Source organism: Megalobrama amblycephala, linkage group LG4 (assembly GCF_018812025.1).
Source record: "Megalobrama amblycephala isolate DHTTF-2021 linkage group LG4, ASM1881202v1, whole genome shotgun sequence".
NCBI classification, from domain to species: Eukaryota; Metazoa; Chordata; class Actinopteri; order Cypriniformes; family Xenocyprididae; genus Megalobrama; species Megalobrama amblycephala.
In genome coordinates, this window is record NC_063047.1 from 280538 (window position 1) to 296838 (window position 16301).

The 16301-nt window shown below is 39.0% G+C and overlaps 1 protein-coding gene across 1 annotated transcript in view; it reads left to right on the forward strand.

The window, feature by feature from the left end:
• Positions 1-4751: 4751 nt before the first annotated feature.
• dcc (DCC netrin 1 receptor) overlaps positions 4752-16301 on the forward strand; it is a 155211-nt gene continuing 143661 nt past the window's right edge. The window contains exon 1 of the mRNA XM_048186510.1: positions 4752-4901. Within this exon, the coding sequence (XP_048042467.1) occupies positions 4752-4901 (150 nt within the window). The remainder of the gene's footprint in view (positions 4902-16301) is intronic.

Sequence of the window (16301 nt, forward strand, 5' to 3'; positions counted from 1 at the left end):
AAATGGACAAATCCAGCGATTGGGTTGTTTTAACCCAGCGAATGGGTTGTTTTGACCCAGCGGATGGGTTGTTTTGACTCAAAATGGACAAACCCAGCGAATGGGTTGTTTTAACCCAAAATGGACAAATCCAGCGATTGGGTTGTTTTAACCCAGCGAATGGGTTGTTTTGACCCAGCGGATGGGTTGTTTTGACCCAGCGGATGGGTTGTTTTGACCCAGCGGATGGGTTGTTTTGACCCAGCGGATGGGTTGTTTTGACCCAGCGAATGGGTTGTTTTGACCCAGCGGATGGGTTGTTCTAACCCAGCGATTGGGTTGTTTTAACCCAAAATGGACAAACCCAGCGATTGGGTTGTTTTGACCCAGTGATTGGGTTGCTTTAACCCAGCGATTGGGTTGTTTTGACCCAGCGAATGGGTTGTTTTAACCCAAAATGGACAAACCCAGCAATTGGGTTGTTTTAACCCAAAATGGACAAACCCAGTGATTGGGTTGTTTTAACCCAAAATGGACAAACCCAGTGATTGGGTTGTTTTAACCCAAAATGGACAAACCCAGTGATTGGGTTGTTTTAACCCAGCGAATGGGCTGTTTTGACTCTGCAAATGGGTTAAATGTTTGCCCAATCTACCGGGTAATTTTATTTAACTCAACTATTGTTTAAAAATGACTATTACTTGCTTAAAATGAACCATAAATATGTTGGAAAGTAACATTTATTAATATGTATAATAAATGAACATTTATTAATAAGTTTAATAAATAATAATTAAACATTAAATTGCTCATTAATACATTTTCACCTTTTGATTATTGTTGTTGCTTCTAGTAATTATGTGTCTGATTTTAATATCCAACATATTTTGGATTTTGGGTTCATTTTTAATCAAGAAATACAGTAATTTTTAAACAATAGTTGAGTTAAATAAAACTACCCAGGGATTGTTTTTAACCCATCATTTTTATAATGTAGTTGATATAGGCATTGCTATATTTTTGGTGTTGAATTTCCATCAAAAATAACTTTCATTACTGTTCGCCTGATCTAAAATGACTCCTATTGTGTGTGTATAGCGTCTCAGCGGTGGTGTCAGTGCTGGTCTGAGTTCAGTTTGTGCTATAAATACTTTCTTCTACTAATGCAGGAATTATTTTGGGCGATGCATGAAGTCAGCATCTGCAGGTCTGTGTGATGCAGTCGCATTGTTTCTGAGAAAAGGAACGTCAGTGAGTCGGCAGAGACTGAAATGGAGCTAAACCAACAAACGCCATCTATCAGAAGGCCGAGGCTCATGTGAACCAAACGCTGAGATTCTTCTGTCATGAGAGCGCGTCGAGAGGCTCTCCAAACATAAAGTGACTTCTGTTTTTTAGCGGTGCTTAAAAAAGCTGAAAGTCCTCCAAAATGGCACTCTAGGTAACTAGTGCTCTTAGAGAGATGGAAGCGCTACATGCACAACCGCTGCCAAAAATGTGATTGAAAGCCTCCTGCTTTCCCTCAGGTCCTGGCGGCACATGAAACAGAACCAGATGAAGCTGTCCAAGAGATTCAGCAATCAGCCAGCGAAGCTGCGTTTCACTAATGAGCCTGTTCATCAGCTCCTGGACCAGCCCGATCACCCTCTGACAGAGACTCGAGGCCAATCAGATCCTCTGACAGAGACTCAAGGCCAATCAGATCCTCTGACAGAGACTCGAGGCCAATCAGATCCTCTGACAGAGACTTGAGGCCAATCAGATCCTCTGACAGAGACTCGAGGCCAATCAGATCCTCTGACAGAGACTCGAGGCCAATCAGATCCTCTGACAGAGACTCGAGGCCAATCAGATCCTCTGACAGAGACTCGAGGCCAATCAGATCCTCTGACAGAGACTCGAGGCCAATCAGATCCTCTGACAGAGACTCGAGGCCAATCAGATCCTCTGACAGAGACTCGAGGCCAATCAGATCCTCTGACAGAGACTCGAGGCCAATCAGATCCTCTGACAGAGACTCGAGGCCAATCAGATCCTCTGACAGAGACTCAAGGCCAATCAGATTCACTGGTAGAGTGAAGAATGCAATCATTGAGATGTGCTGGTTTAGTTACAGCTTTAAGACACTGTATCATGGCTTCAGGTTCTTGGTAAGAACTGATCACTGAAAGGTTCTTTGAGGAACCAAGAATGGGATTTTCCATGTTATCACTGCGAAAAACACCTTTTGAAATCTTTATTTTAAAGAGTGTATACAGGTAATGAAAGCCAATGGGGTCTAATGTTGTTTGGTTTGGATATTCAAAATATCTTCTTATTTGTTCCATAGAAGAAAGAAAGTCATACAGGTTTAAACGACAGTAAATGATGAAAGAAGAAGAATTTTTTGGTGAACTACCCTTTATCGTCGACTCTCAACATGTAATTTATATATAAAGCGTGTGTGTGTTTTATTATCTTTTTGAAGGAGTTTGAGCATGGAGATTTATTATCATTACATTTATTATTCCTCATGATCTGTATGTAGATATGAACATAAAGAGGCCAATCACAGCCATCGTCTCAAACATGGGCTGAATGATCGTCCTGCTCGACGGTCTGTCACCAAACATAAGGCTAATTCTCCCACACAGGAGATGAATGAGCTGGAGACGGATGGCGCTTCTCCTCTCAAGGTCATCGGTGTGATCTGGAACCGCAGGAGTCCCATCTTGAGTCCAAATCCTGTGGCGCTGGCTCCGACTCCGGCCACCTGCTCGCGCGGGGAAGGCCGTGGATTCCTGCTTCTCCGTGCCAAGAGGGACTGACTTTCCCACCAGCCGACCCAATCCCAAACTCCGGAGACGCTGCCAAAGCTCCCGTCTGCCAAAGAGACGGTTTTCCTAACTGCCTTTGGAAGTGTCGAGGGTGGAAACGGCCAAGGCCATTTGAGTGCGTCTCCGTTCTTCTTCAGGACACACACCGGCTTTAATCCTCGGATAGTGCTTCATGAATCCATCTGATCATTTATTGTGTGATGAGACGCTGTTGGACGGAGGATGTGTTCTTTGGACTGCAAAACTGATGTTCTTCCTCAGTGTTTCTGTTTGTTTTCCAGCATAAATATCTAAACATTCTTAAATCGAGATGCATTTACTGGAGAAGAGAAATGACTGAAGATATTAAGACTTGTTTAATGAAAAATTATTGGAAAAACCATGTTTCTGATGAAGAGAAGCGGTCCCAGCACTGAGCCCTGAGGCACTCCAGCGGACAGATGTTGTGACTTCACCTCACCCCTCCACGACACTTACCTGAGAGATTAAAAATCATCAAAATTAAGTGAGTTTTTGCTTAAAACTAGAACAAATATCTGCCAATGAAGTCAGAAAAATAAGCTTAATTCAAAGAGAAAACAAGTTTATTTTGGCAGATATTTGTTCTTGTTTTAAGCACAAACTTGCATTTTTCATTAATCAAGTCTTAATTTCTTCAGTCATTTCTCTTCTCCAGTAAATGTATCTTGATTTATAGAATGTTTAGATGTTTGTGCTGGAAAACAAGACAGAAACACTGATGTCACAAGCCAAACAATCTAAAAACAAGCATCATTTTCCTCAGGAATAATCTAAAGTGTTGATTTCTCAGTGTCTGTGTGGGGATTGTCTTTAAATCACCGTAGTGAAGGTCACACCTCGATGGAGGTCAAAGTGCGGATGGTAACATCTTATTACCTCGTCGCCAACTTGCATTTTCTCGGTGTGCGTCGCTCCTGAAACCCCCCGGTTGGAAATCGTGTCCTATTGCAGCTCCGCTTCGGAGCCGGTCGTCACCCCGTTTGGCCTTGCGGCAGCAAAATAAAAGATTACCCCGAGACACGCCATTATTTTCAGTGATGGCGCTCGTACATCACGCCGACGGCGGGCAGAAACGCTGTGGAATATAGAGCGGCGCGTGTATGGCGATGTGCTGGGAAATTTAGTCTGGAGGAAACGGCAGGAATCAGCAGGATAGATGGAGGCGCAGAGCTGCAGTGCTTCAGTGCGTTTGATACTGTAATATAACAACTATCATTGATCTAATACTACTTTAAAATATTACAATGACAATACTGCTATTTATTAAATATTAAACCATCAAGATGTTATTATATTGGAAAAACACTGTTTCATATTTAATACATTTCTAAGGCCTTTAGATGATCAAAACGTTGCTGATAAACCTCTTTGAATTATGTTTCTGACTCTATTAGCAGATATTTGTTCTTGTTTTAAGCACAAACTCACTTCTTTTTGATGCAGTTTTCATTAATCAAGTCTTAATATCTTCAGTCATTTCTCTTCTCCAGTAAATGTATCTTGATTTAAGAATGTTTAGATATTTGAGCTGGAAAACAAGACAGAAACACTGAGGAGGAACATGATTTTTTGCAGTGGGATTTACCGTGGTATCCCAGAGGAGTGCTCAGATTTATGGTGCGTCTGCCGTGACGTGGATCATCCATCACCACGGCCTCACAGTTCTGAAATAACATCAAATGTTGCTGACAGTCTGTCGTCTTTACAAGCGTTCGGGGGACGTGTCGCTTCAGGTGACAGACGCCTGACGCTCTTCACGTTGAGCGTTTCTGCTCCACGCAGACGAGAACGGCACCGTTTATGTTGCAAATGAGGGAAGAGGGAGGCCGGGGATTGTGGGTAATGGTTTCCATCGCTCTCCGTCCGGACCGGGTTGATCCATCATGTAAATGTCGGCGCGTGTTGCTCCTCACGTCTGCGGTCGGTATAATTGCGATGACGGATGTGAACGGCCTCATGGGCGTCTGTAGCGTTTACAGCGGAGCAGATGAACAGGCTTCTAATGACTTCAAGGTCAACAGAAATAAGATTCATGATAAACGAGTCTCTGCTGGAACAGATTGCGCAGCGCTGAAGTGCGTTCAGGTGAGTTTGCTTGGAATAAATGAGTTGTGTCGGATCATATTTCTGTTTAAGGCTACGACTGCATCAATCCAGGTGCGTTTAAATTCGCCGTCCAAACTAATGTTTTCCAACTTTCTCGTCCACACTGAAACTTCACAAACTTCACAAAACTCTTAATGCATGTTTAAAACATAATAAAAGCTCATTGAGATGATAACGAGAGACCAGACATTAATAAAGTTCAAGCAATTCATTTTATTATCAAAATATCCCACTATTTACTGGTGCGTCCGGGTGTGTGTCTAATTGCACTGCAAATTCTTATTATTTCTGTCTTGTTTTCCAGCACAATATGTTCTTAAATCAAGATACATTTACTGGAGAAGAGAAATGACTGAAGATATGAACACTTGATTAATGAAACTGATGAGGTCAGAAAAATGAACTGAATTCAAAGTTAAAACTAGATTATTTTTCTGAATCCATTGGCAGATATTTGTTCTTGTTTTAAGCACAAGCTCACTTTATTAAAAAAGTCTTAATATCTTCAGTCATTTTGCTTCTCTAATAAATGCATCTTGATTTAAGAATATTTAGGCCAAAAATAGAGTAATAGAATCGTGTTTTGCAGTGGACAGAAGGTCAAAACGTAGATAAAAAGATGTGTTTTCAGGTATATGTGGATTAGATGCAGTGTGACGGTTCATTGAGTCTCTCCTCGTGATGTTTGCTCGTGAAACAGAATCGGCGCGATGTTTCCTCATTCCCTCCCAGTGCCATATGGGTGAGAAACACAGACGGATCTTAATTTGCCTGGATTTAGACACACAGGCGTGTTTAAATCCCATCTAATCCTTCGCATATCTAATCGCTAATCACGATTCAGCTGCAAACTCTCACTGACTGTTTTCCAGCACAGATCTGTGATGTAAAGTGTCGTCGACGGTGGCGTTTCCCCTGAACGTGAGCGGTTGATCTGGTCTTTGGCACATCCTGCTGCCAGATGTTGAGTCTCGCCGCATCAGACGGCGTCGCATTACATTTCACTCCAGTCAAGTTAAATGGGCGGATCTGGACAAGTTAGTCACAGATTATCCCAGCCCGTGTGCACTTAAAGTCTTGTACTAATCATCCGCTCGGATTTCATTTTCATTGTGAAGGCTACGTTCTAGTTCTTCTGAAGTCATTTCTGCTCGTTGCCAGGGTTGTGCACCATTCAGAACTGAGTTTACTGACGAATGAATTTGATTGAGAAACTAAACATGATGCAGTATAATTTTATATACATATATAAAACAGACAGATCGGATATTCCGTGATCGCATTACTTTTTTCAATGGCGCAATGGAGGCTCAACCCAATGTTTTGTTGACCTTTAAAGATGATGTGAAAAGCAAAAGCTTGTATTATCATTTTGTCTGCATCTATTGCAAATCACTCCGTTTTTACTTTCTTTTTGGTCTAAGCTTTTATCAGTCTTAATATCAGTCTCTGGTGTCTCCAGAATGTGTGTGTGAAGTTTCAGCTCAAAATCCCCCACAGATCATTTATTATAGCTTGTCAAATTTGCCCCTATTTGGGTGTGAGCAAAAACACGCTGTTTTTGTGTGTGTCCCTTTAAATGCAAATGAGCTGCTGCTCCAGAAGAGGGCGGAGCTTTAACAGCTCAACAACAACAAAGCTGGAGAATCTCACGCAGCCAAAATGACGACAGTGTTCAGCCTTACATTGTTCAAACCGGAGTCGACACTGATGGAGAGACTCAGGAAGAAGTTACAACTTTTAGACGTTTCTGAATGGTTAGTGGATAAATTGATGTAGTTGCTGTGGAGTTGATTCAACTCATCCACTAGCATGTGCCGTCATGTTCATCTTTTGTGTTGAATTGACCCTCGTTTGTGAAGCAGTCCGGCGTAAAATGACGGCATGACAACAACACTCTACTACAACAACTCTTCCTCTTCTCTAAAGCAGCCCAACATGGCCCCGCCCCCTTTGTTGCGTGTTCTCGGGGGCGGGGTTTATGTAAATTTTAGGGTTTGTGATGTCACAAACCCAGGAAGAAGCTCGTTGTAGTCCCTACCAGCCGTTTCTGTAACAGAAAATATCTCTCTTTGCATTGAACTTTGAGCGTCGTAACTTCACAGATGTTGTTTATGATCAAACAGCAACATTACACACTAACTAAAGTTAAAAAAGTCAAATCATAATCATAATCACCCCTTTAACAGAAGATGTAAGCTAGTCAGCAAAAAATCAGATATAGTTCATATTCTAAGAGCAGATTGGAAGGTTAAAGGCATAATTTACCCTAACATGATCCTTCTGTCATCTTTCCAAACCTGTATGACGTTCGTTCTTCTGTGGATGTTGAGCAGAATGTCAGAGACCGACAGCTTCAGTCTCACTGCTTGTTGTTTTTCCATATAATGAAAGTGAACATTGACCGAGACTGTCAATCTGCTGAAGAATGTGAGTCTTACAGGTCTGGAATGACCTGAGGGCGAGTAAATGATGACAGACTGATGTTTTTTGGGTGAACTGTCCCTTTAAATCCATCACCAGTGTCTTCTACACTTGAGCTGATGTTCTGGAATTGAATGGGAATTTGGCAGTTTTTCCAGTGGAGGATGGGATGCGGTTGTCCTTCACCTGTCAATTAGAGCATCCCGAGCACTAACTGGGATCACATTACATTCTGTGGGAAATCCAATCTGTGTTCTGTGAAAAATGACGGCGCTTCAATTCTTCCAGTCACATGGGTCCAATTCACCGGCAGTCCCCTTGGATCCTAATTGAATTGGCATGTCAAGGATGTGCAGCGTGCGATCCAGATGAACGTCAGGCTTCATGCATAATTCCGTCTGTACTTGATGAGTGATAGAGGATGTCATTGGCGTGTTTGAAGGCGTTTGCTTGGATCTGCAGTTATGCATGTTGCTCGGTGACATATGACTAAACCAAATTAATGGCCCCGGTGGAAGAGGTGTGTGTGTGTGTGTGTGTGTGTGTGTGTGCGCGTCAGGAAACGTCCTTGTGTTTATTAGAGAGGACTAACAGATGGGTTGCTTCTCTATATAACTACCATCAGTGGTTGCTATGGATGTTTTTAGTATCATTCATGACAGGAGTGCAAACACTGCAGGAAGAGTTACTCTGAACTTTAATACGTGTTGTTGAGGATTTTGATCAGTAGGAGTGCTGTGGTAATAGTGATGCTTGACTTTGTAAACTGCACTAGAACGGATCTGAGACATTGATTGTTGTGTTCTATGCTTGAACAGCCTCTAAAAAGCCATCCAGACTCGGCCATGATTCTTTTCCCAGAGAGAACATCAGTAAGTTCACGTTATACGATTAGACGAGGGTAAGAGAGCCGCGGCGCTGGCAGGAGGCCGATTAACGCGAGTGCCAACCTTCAAACAAAGCGGCGCCAGCGAGCGCGGGGTCAAAGGTCACTGCAGACTGTTGAAGCTACATTCTCCCCAGCGCGCAACGTTTCTAGGGCAGCTGCGTTCGACACGAGCGAGGGCTGCGCTTTTAATAAAGTGCTGCAGACAGCAGGAGCCAAATGGACAGCAGGATTAAGAAGCTGTAATCTGGAGTGGGTGATTTTCTCTGAATCACTGAAACATGCTAGAGCTGTGATGCATGGAAGATTATATCTATTCAATTTAATTCACATTTATTTCTATGTAACAACAGTGAAAACTAATTCAGTTTTGCATGCAGCATGTATATTGTAAACAGCAGAGGGCCTAACGCAGAGCCTTGCTGCACTCCATGATTTACTGACGTTAACTTGGATAATTCTGTCGTTGGGTAATTCCTGACTTTTTTATTGCAATTCTGAGTTTATATCTCACATTTCTAAGAATTGTTAGATGTTAATTTGCAATTGCCACATTAAAAATCACAATTCTGAGAAGTAAAGTCTGTATTGTGAGATATAAAGTAAAAATTGTGATGTAGAAAGTCGCAGTTATCTTTACTTGTTTATCCCATGGCTGAAACTAAACAACAGAATTGCAACTCAGAATTGTGAGGAAAAAAGTCAGAATTGTTTTCAATTATTTATATTTAATATTAATGCATTTTTGTCATTTTTAATATTAATGCAATGTGCATTTTTACAATTAATTTGATATTATTTTTACATTTTAAAATATAATTTATTTTGCATTTGTTTCATTTTTTTATATTAATTCAATTTACTTATTTCGTTTTTAATTAATATGTAATTTTTTACATTTTTCATTTTAATATATATATATTTTTTTACTTTTTTAATATTAATACAATTTACTTTTTCCATTTTTAAAATATATAATCCAATTTAAATTTTTTATTTTTCAATTAATAAAATGTAATTTAATATTAATGCATTTTTATAATTTTTAATATTAATGCAATTTACTTTTTTTCATTTTTAATTGAAATTATATCTCACAGTTCTAAGAATTGTTAGAATTTGCAATTGCCACATTAAAAGTCCCAATTCTGAGGAAAGTCTGTATTGTGAGAGATAAACTAAAAATTGTGATGTAGAAAGTCGCAAGTATCTTTTTTACTTGTTTATCCCATGGCTGAAACAAAACAACAGAATTGCAAGATGTAAACTCGGAATTGTGAGGAAAAAAGTCAGGATTGTGATATAAAAAGATCAAAAGTCAGAAAAACGTGACAGTTACCTTGTTTATATTTTTTGTTTCATTACAGAATCAAGCCTAGTGAATGAATGAGAGATGAATGTGTGTGAATCATGACTCTGCTGTCGTTTAAGAGCTGTTTCACGGCAGAATTGAACTCTGTTTCTGTTATTTTCCTGTTTATTATTATGAAGCTGCTTTGAAACGATCTGTACTGTATGAAGCGCTGTAGAAGTAAAGCTTGACTTGATGCTGAGAGATTTAGCGGTCAGTTGTCCTCTGACCTCTGACCTCACAGACATGCACGTGTAGGTGACCGCTGTTCTGATGTCAGATGGTCACCTTGTAATGAACACAAACAGGTGCAGCACAGACGGCCGACATGCGCAGGATTACCGGGTCAGCCGCACAATATCACACATGTGCTTTAGAAACGGCACATGGAATCGAACACGTACACATCGTTCATGGAATAATAAGACCTTTATGTTATCGTAATAATACCTCTGTATTTATAGAGCGTTTCATGACACAGACTGCTTTAAAAAGCTCTCTGGAAGCTGGAATAATTACAGCGTGACACGGCTATATAAGAGAAAGATGACAAGTCATTTAGTGAAGGAACTTCTTTACAACTGTGTGTGTGTTTATGCTGCTTTCTTTTCTTAATTGCACTCGTGTGTATATGAACAATTAAATTGCTCCACAGAAGCTCTTAAAGGAATAGATCAGCAGATCATTTACATTCTGTCATCATTTACTTGCCAAAAATCTAATACTCATTTACCTGAGAATGAAACTGATAGAAGATATGAAGATTGCTTTAGAAGATGTGTGTATTTCATCCTGTGCTGTTTCTTTCACTTAAAAAAGACCAGCTTTAGGAAGATTTTTCCTTGAAAACAAGACAAAGATACCCATTAATGAAATTTTAATGTAAAAGAATTAATGTAATTAAGATTTTAAATTAATAATATTGTTGTTTTTAAGCATTTTTTAGTCTAATATTAATGTAATTTTATTTTTTATTTTTATAGTAATGTATCTATACTTTTTAAAATAGTAATTCATTGTTATAATGTCATTTTTTACATTTAAGTTTAATATTAATGTTTTTACTTTTTAATATTAATTAAAAAATGTAAACTGCATTAATATGTAATTTTACATTTTAAAATTTAATTTTGATACATTTCTTTAATTTTTTACTTTTAATTATGTAATTTATTTTACATTTTTAAGTTTAATATTAACAGGGTTTTTTTATTTACTTTTTTGTTTTTACTTTTTAATATTAATCCAATTTGCATTTTTTTTATTTTTCAATTAATATCATGTAATTTAATATTAACATTTTTGTCATTTTAATATTAATGCAATTTACATTTTTACAATTATTTTGATATAATTTTTACATTTTAAAATATAATTTATTTTGATGCATTTGTTTAATTTTTTAAGATTAATTAAATTTACTTCATTTTTAATTAATATGTAATTTTTTTTACATTTTTCATTTTAATATTGTTTATTTTTACTTTTATAATAATAGTAAATTAAACTTTTTCCATTTTTAAAATATATTAATCCAATTTACATTTATTTTTCAATTAATATAATGTAATTTAATATTAATGCATTTTTGTAATTTTTAATATTAATGCAGTTATTAATCATTTTTAATTATAATGTTTTTTCTTTCATTTTTAAAGCTTTTTTAAATATTGGGTTAGTTTTGGACAAAACATTGGACAAACAATCATACACATGACAGCAGTGGTCCGTATGACTTGAGCTCTATACTGAAGTGTCCTGGAGTCACATGACTTTTCGCATATGTGCTGTTAGGAGTCACATGTGTAGATCTGAAGAGTGTGTGTGTTCCTCTCACGTGTGTCATCGCAAACTTCTCCTGCTGGGGCTTTTAGTGCAATTTCAGCCGACGACTTTAACCAGCAGCGATCTGAGAACGGCAGACGTCGTGTTTTGAAGCAACACTGTAATATTTGATTGATTCGCCGCTGGGGTCGAGCCCTGAGCTCCTTTAGCTCGCTCAGAAACATAAAGATTGCATTGTTTTAAGTGCAGATATGGAAATAAAAGGAGAGACCTCAATCACTGCTGCGCTGTAATCTCTGCTAATCTTCTGTCAACTTACTGTGAAATTACAGCAGATATGAAGCTGCGGTGAAGCGTCAGCTGCACATTCTGGCTTAACCTGTGGAAACTCTTACAAAATGATGCTTCCAAAAGAGCAATGCAATCTTCCAGTGTAAGCGCGTCGCGTGATGTCTGATCGTGATCACAGAGCTCATGGCGAAGGACACACTGACACGCGTGACGCTCATATGCACTCGGGCCATCGGTCAGACTGTCACACACATGAATAATACTAATTAGTGGCCTTAATCAACAGCCTGTGGGGTGAAATAAACTCTCATTAGCAAAGTCAGCGCATGTGATGCTGCTGCGGGTCTCAGAGCCGTGTCTTCCAGCAAGCCTTCAGACACAGCGACCTTTGAACTTATGCAAAGCTGCAGAGGAGGATGTGTTTAATATTCATGCTCTCTCTCTCTCTCTCTCTCTCTCTCTCTGATGTGTTAACGCAGATCTCTTCAGGATAATGCAGGGCTCGACAGTGCTTGCGTTTCACTCGCATTTGTGACTAAAAAGAGAATCAAATTAAAATTTCCTCCGTTTTATGGAAGTTAAGGTCATAAAGTCTGGCATCAAACATCTTCAACTCACTTCAGAAAACTCAGTCATTTTGCTTCTGCAGTTAATGTGTCTTGATTTCAGAATTTTTAGATATCTGTGCCAGAAAACGAACATGTTTTTGCGGTGTAGATCCAGCATATGGTGAGCGTCCGGCGAGGTTAATCTGTGATCAGAACACACGGATCAGGCATTAATATCAGCCGTCAGAGAGTTTGTTTGTTTGCAGCTGTGATGGGCTCCTGCAGCGCGGCACGCATGGACGCACGGCCTGTGATTCATGCGTCTCCTCAGGGGTGGATGATTGTGGCACTGCTGTCAGGATCCAGAGACGGGTGGCTGGACAATAGAGCGACAGATTGCCCCTTTATGGGGCTCCGGCATATGGGGGCCGGTCGCTGAATGAGCCCATTGTGTGCCGTCAGTCAGGGGTCCAGCAGCTCCTCGACACAAGCTCAGGAAATGAGACGGGGCGATGAGAGCCCAGGTCACCGTACCTCTTGACCTTTATGACCCCTGCTGCTCAGGGTCAACCAACCTTTGATTTTGTTTGCTCTGGATATACAAAAAGACTCTGCAGAGCAGAATGTGTTATATTTCTACCCAAATTCTGTGCTTTTAGTTAAATTATTTTCCTGGATTTTTTTAAATGAATCTATTAAAATGTAACCAGAGTATTTTTTTTATTGATTGTTTTGTTAAATAAAGTGCTGCATAAATTCTAGATTCCTTTTCTAATGAATCTTTTAAAAATGTAACCAAATGAAAATATAATGGTTACTTTACAACAGAACATCACATTTTTAGTTATTCACAAATAAAATGGTGCATTTTATATATATAAGATTTTATACATTTGAAATATGGATGGAAAAAATGATTGGGAAATATTCCATAAAAACATGTTTTAATGAACTTATTTATTTATATTTATTAATATTATTAGGAATCTAAACCTCTTTTTCTGTGTGGGTCCTGTTTTAGTGGGTTAATTCAATTTCAAAATTCATAAAACTCCAATAATGTCACCCATTTTTTAAATTCATATTGTAGCCAAATGAAACTGTACATCAGAACATTGCATTTTTATTTTTGTCAAAGACCTGCATAATAGTTTTTGTTAAATATTTTTGTTTGTATCTCAACATGTTTTATAAATTTAAATAGGGATAGAAAAAAAATCTTGATATTCCAAAAAAAAAATTCCATAAAATTCACTGAATATTATTACTAATATAAATTATATAATGACTTTGAGAAGTACATTCTAATATACAATATTAATATATTTTCTGTCATTGTTTTTTCACATCAAACTGAACTTTTATTTTGGCGGGTTGCGGTGAAGATCTGTGAGTTTGTGTGTGTATCTGCAGATAGTTTTCTGAACTTTTATTTTGGCGGGTTGCGGTGAAGATCTGTGAGTTTGTGTGTGTATCTGCAGATCGTTTTCTGAACTTTTATTTTGGAGGGTTGCGGTGAAGAGCAGTGAGTTTGTGTGTGTATCTGCAGATCGTTTTCTGAACTTTTATTTTGGCGGGTTGCAGTAAAGATCTGTGAGTTTGTGTGTGTATCTGCAGATAGTTTTCTGAACTTTTATTTTGGAGGGTTGCGGTGAAGATCCGTGAGTTTGTGTGTGTATCTGCAGATCGTTTTCTGAACTTTTATTTTGGCGGGTTGCAGTAAAGATCTGTGAGTTTGTGTGTGTATCTGCACATCGTTTTCTGAACTTTTATTTTGGCGGGTTGCGGTGAAGATCTGTGAGTTTGTGTGTGTATCTGCAGATCGTTTTCTGAACTTTTATTTTGGAGGGTTGCGGTGAAGATCCGTGAGTTTGTGTGTGTATCTGCAGATCGTTTTCTGAACTTTTATTTTGCCGGGTTGCGGTGAAGATCTGTGAGTTTGTGTGTGTATCTGCAGATAGTTTTCTGAACTTTTATTTTGGCGGGTTGCGGTGAAGATCTGTGAGTTTGTGTGTGTATCTCCAGATAGTTTTCTGAACTTTTATTTTGGCGGGTTGCGGTGAAGATCTGTGAGTTTGTGTGTGTATCTCCAGATAGTTTTCTGAACTTTTGTTTTGGCGGGTTGCGGTGAAGATCTGTGAGTTTGTGTGTGTATCTCCAGATAGTTTTCTGAACTTTTATTTTGCCGTGTTGCGGTGAAGATCTGTGAGTTTGTGTGTGTGTCTGCAGATCGTTTTCTGAACTTTTATTTTGCCGTGTTGCGGTGAAGATCTGTGAGTTTGTGTGTGTATCTGCAGATCGTTTTCTGAACTTTTATTTTGGCGGGTTGCGGTGAAGATCTGTGAGTTTGTGTGTGTATCTGCCGATAGTTTTCTGAACTTTTATTTTGCCGGGTTGCGGTGAAGATCTGTGAGTTTGTGTGTGTGTCTGCAGATCGTTTTCTGAACTTTTATTTTGCCGTGTTGCGGTGAAGATCTGTGAGTTTGTGTGTGTATCTGCCGATAGTTTTCTGAACTTTTATTTTGGCGGGTTGCGGTGAAGATCTGTGAGTTTGTGTGTGTATCTGCAGATAGTTTTCTGAACTTTTATTTTGCCGGGTTGCGGTGAAGATCTGTGAGTTTGTGTGTGTATCTGCAGATCGTTTTCTGAACTTTTATTTTGCCGTGTTGCGGTGAAGATCTGTGAGTTTGTGTGTGTATCTCCAGATAGTTTTCTGAACTTTTATTTTGGCGGGTTGCGGTGAAGATCTGTAAGTTTGTGTGTGTATCTCCAGATAGTTTTCTGAACTTTTATTTTGCCGGGTTGCGGTGAAGATCTGTGAGTTTGTGTGTGTATCTCCAGATAGTTTTCTGAACTTTTATTTTGCCGTGTTGCGGTGAAGATCTGTGAGTTTGTGTGTGTATCTGCAGATAGTTTTCTGAACTTTTATTTTGCCGGGTTGCGGTGAGGAGGCGTGAGTTTGTGTGTGTATCTGCCGATAGTTTTCTGAACTTTTATTTTGGCGGGTTGCGGTGAAGATCTGTGAGTTTGTGTGTGTATCTGCAGATAGTTTTCTGAACTTTTATTTTGCCGGGTTGCGGTGAGGAGGCGTGAGTTTGTGTGTGTTTCTGCTGATAGTTTTCTGAACTTTTATTTTGCCGGGTTGCGGTGAAGATCTGTGAGTTTGTGTGTGTATCTCCAGATAGTTTTCTGAACTTTTATTTTGGCGGGTTGCGGTGAAGATCTGTGAGTTTGTGTGTGTATCTGCAGATAGTTTTCTGAACTTTTATTTTGCCGGGTTGCGGTGAGGAGGCGTGAGTTTGTGTGTGTTTCTGCTGATAGTTTTCTGAACTTTTATTTTGGCGGGTTGCGGTGAAGATCTGTGAGTTTGTGTGTGTATCTGCACATCGTTTTCTGAACTTTTATTTTGGCGGGTTGCGGTGAAGATCTGTGAGTTTGTGTGTGTATCTGCAGATCGTTTTCTGAACTTTTATTTTGGCGGGTTGCGGTGAAGATCCGTGAGTTTGTGTGTGTATCTCCTAGGGGTGTGCACAAATATTCGAATATTCGAATATTCATTCTGTAATTAATATTCGAAAAATAAAAATACTATTCGAATTTTACCATGTTGCTTTTCTGGCCGTAAATGCAGTGAATCCTTGATAAATCCTAAGCACTAAAACTTGCACTTATAACTAAATGCACCGGGTGGCGCTGTGGAGCGTGTTTTATTTGATTGTCACAAAATGTTGTCGCCTGCCTCGCAAAGTTTGGAATTACTTGGATGCAAATGATCTTACACAATGGAATTACTTTTGATCAAATAAATTAATGAAACTGAGTTATCATAATATCACCATCATAATGAGAAAGCACATGAAAACTAAACACCCGTCGAATGAGGAAAGACAGCTGTCAATCACTTACATTCACGACAGGTACGCGCAGCTGTAAGTTATTCCAGAGTGAGCCGAGATGATAACTTATCTGATAGCAAAATGATTTTGAGACATATGCTTACTTTAAGTTTCATCGAGGGAGATATATTTACGAACAGAAAACAAAGTGCTGCTGTTAGAAACTTAGCTTAGCATACCGTTATGTTTTATCGTTAT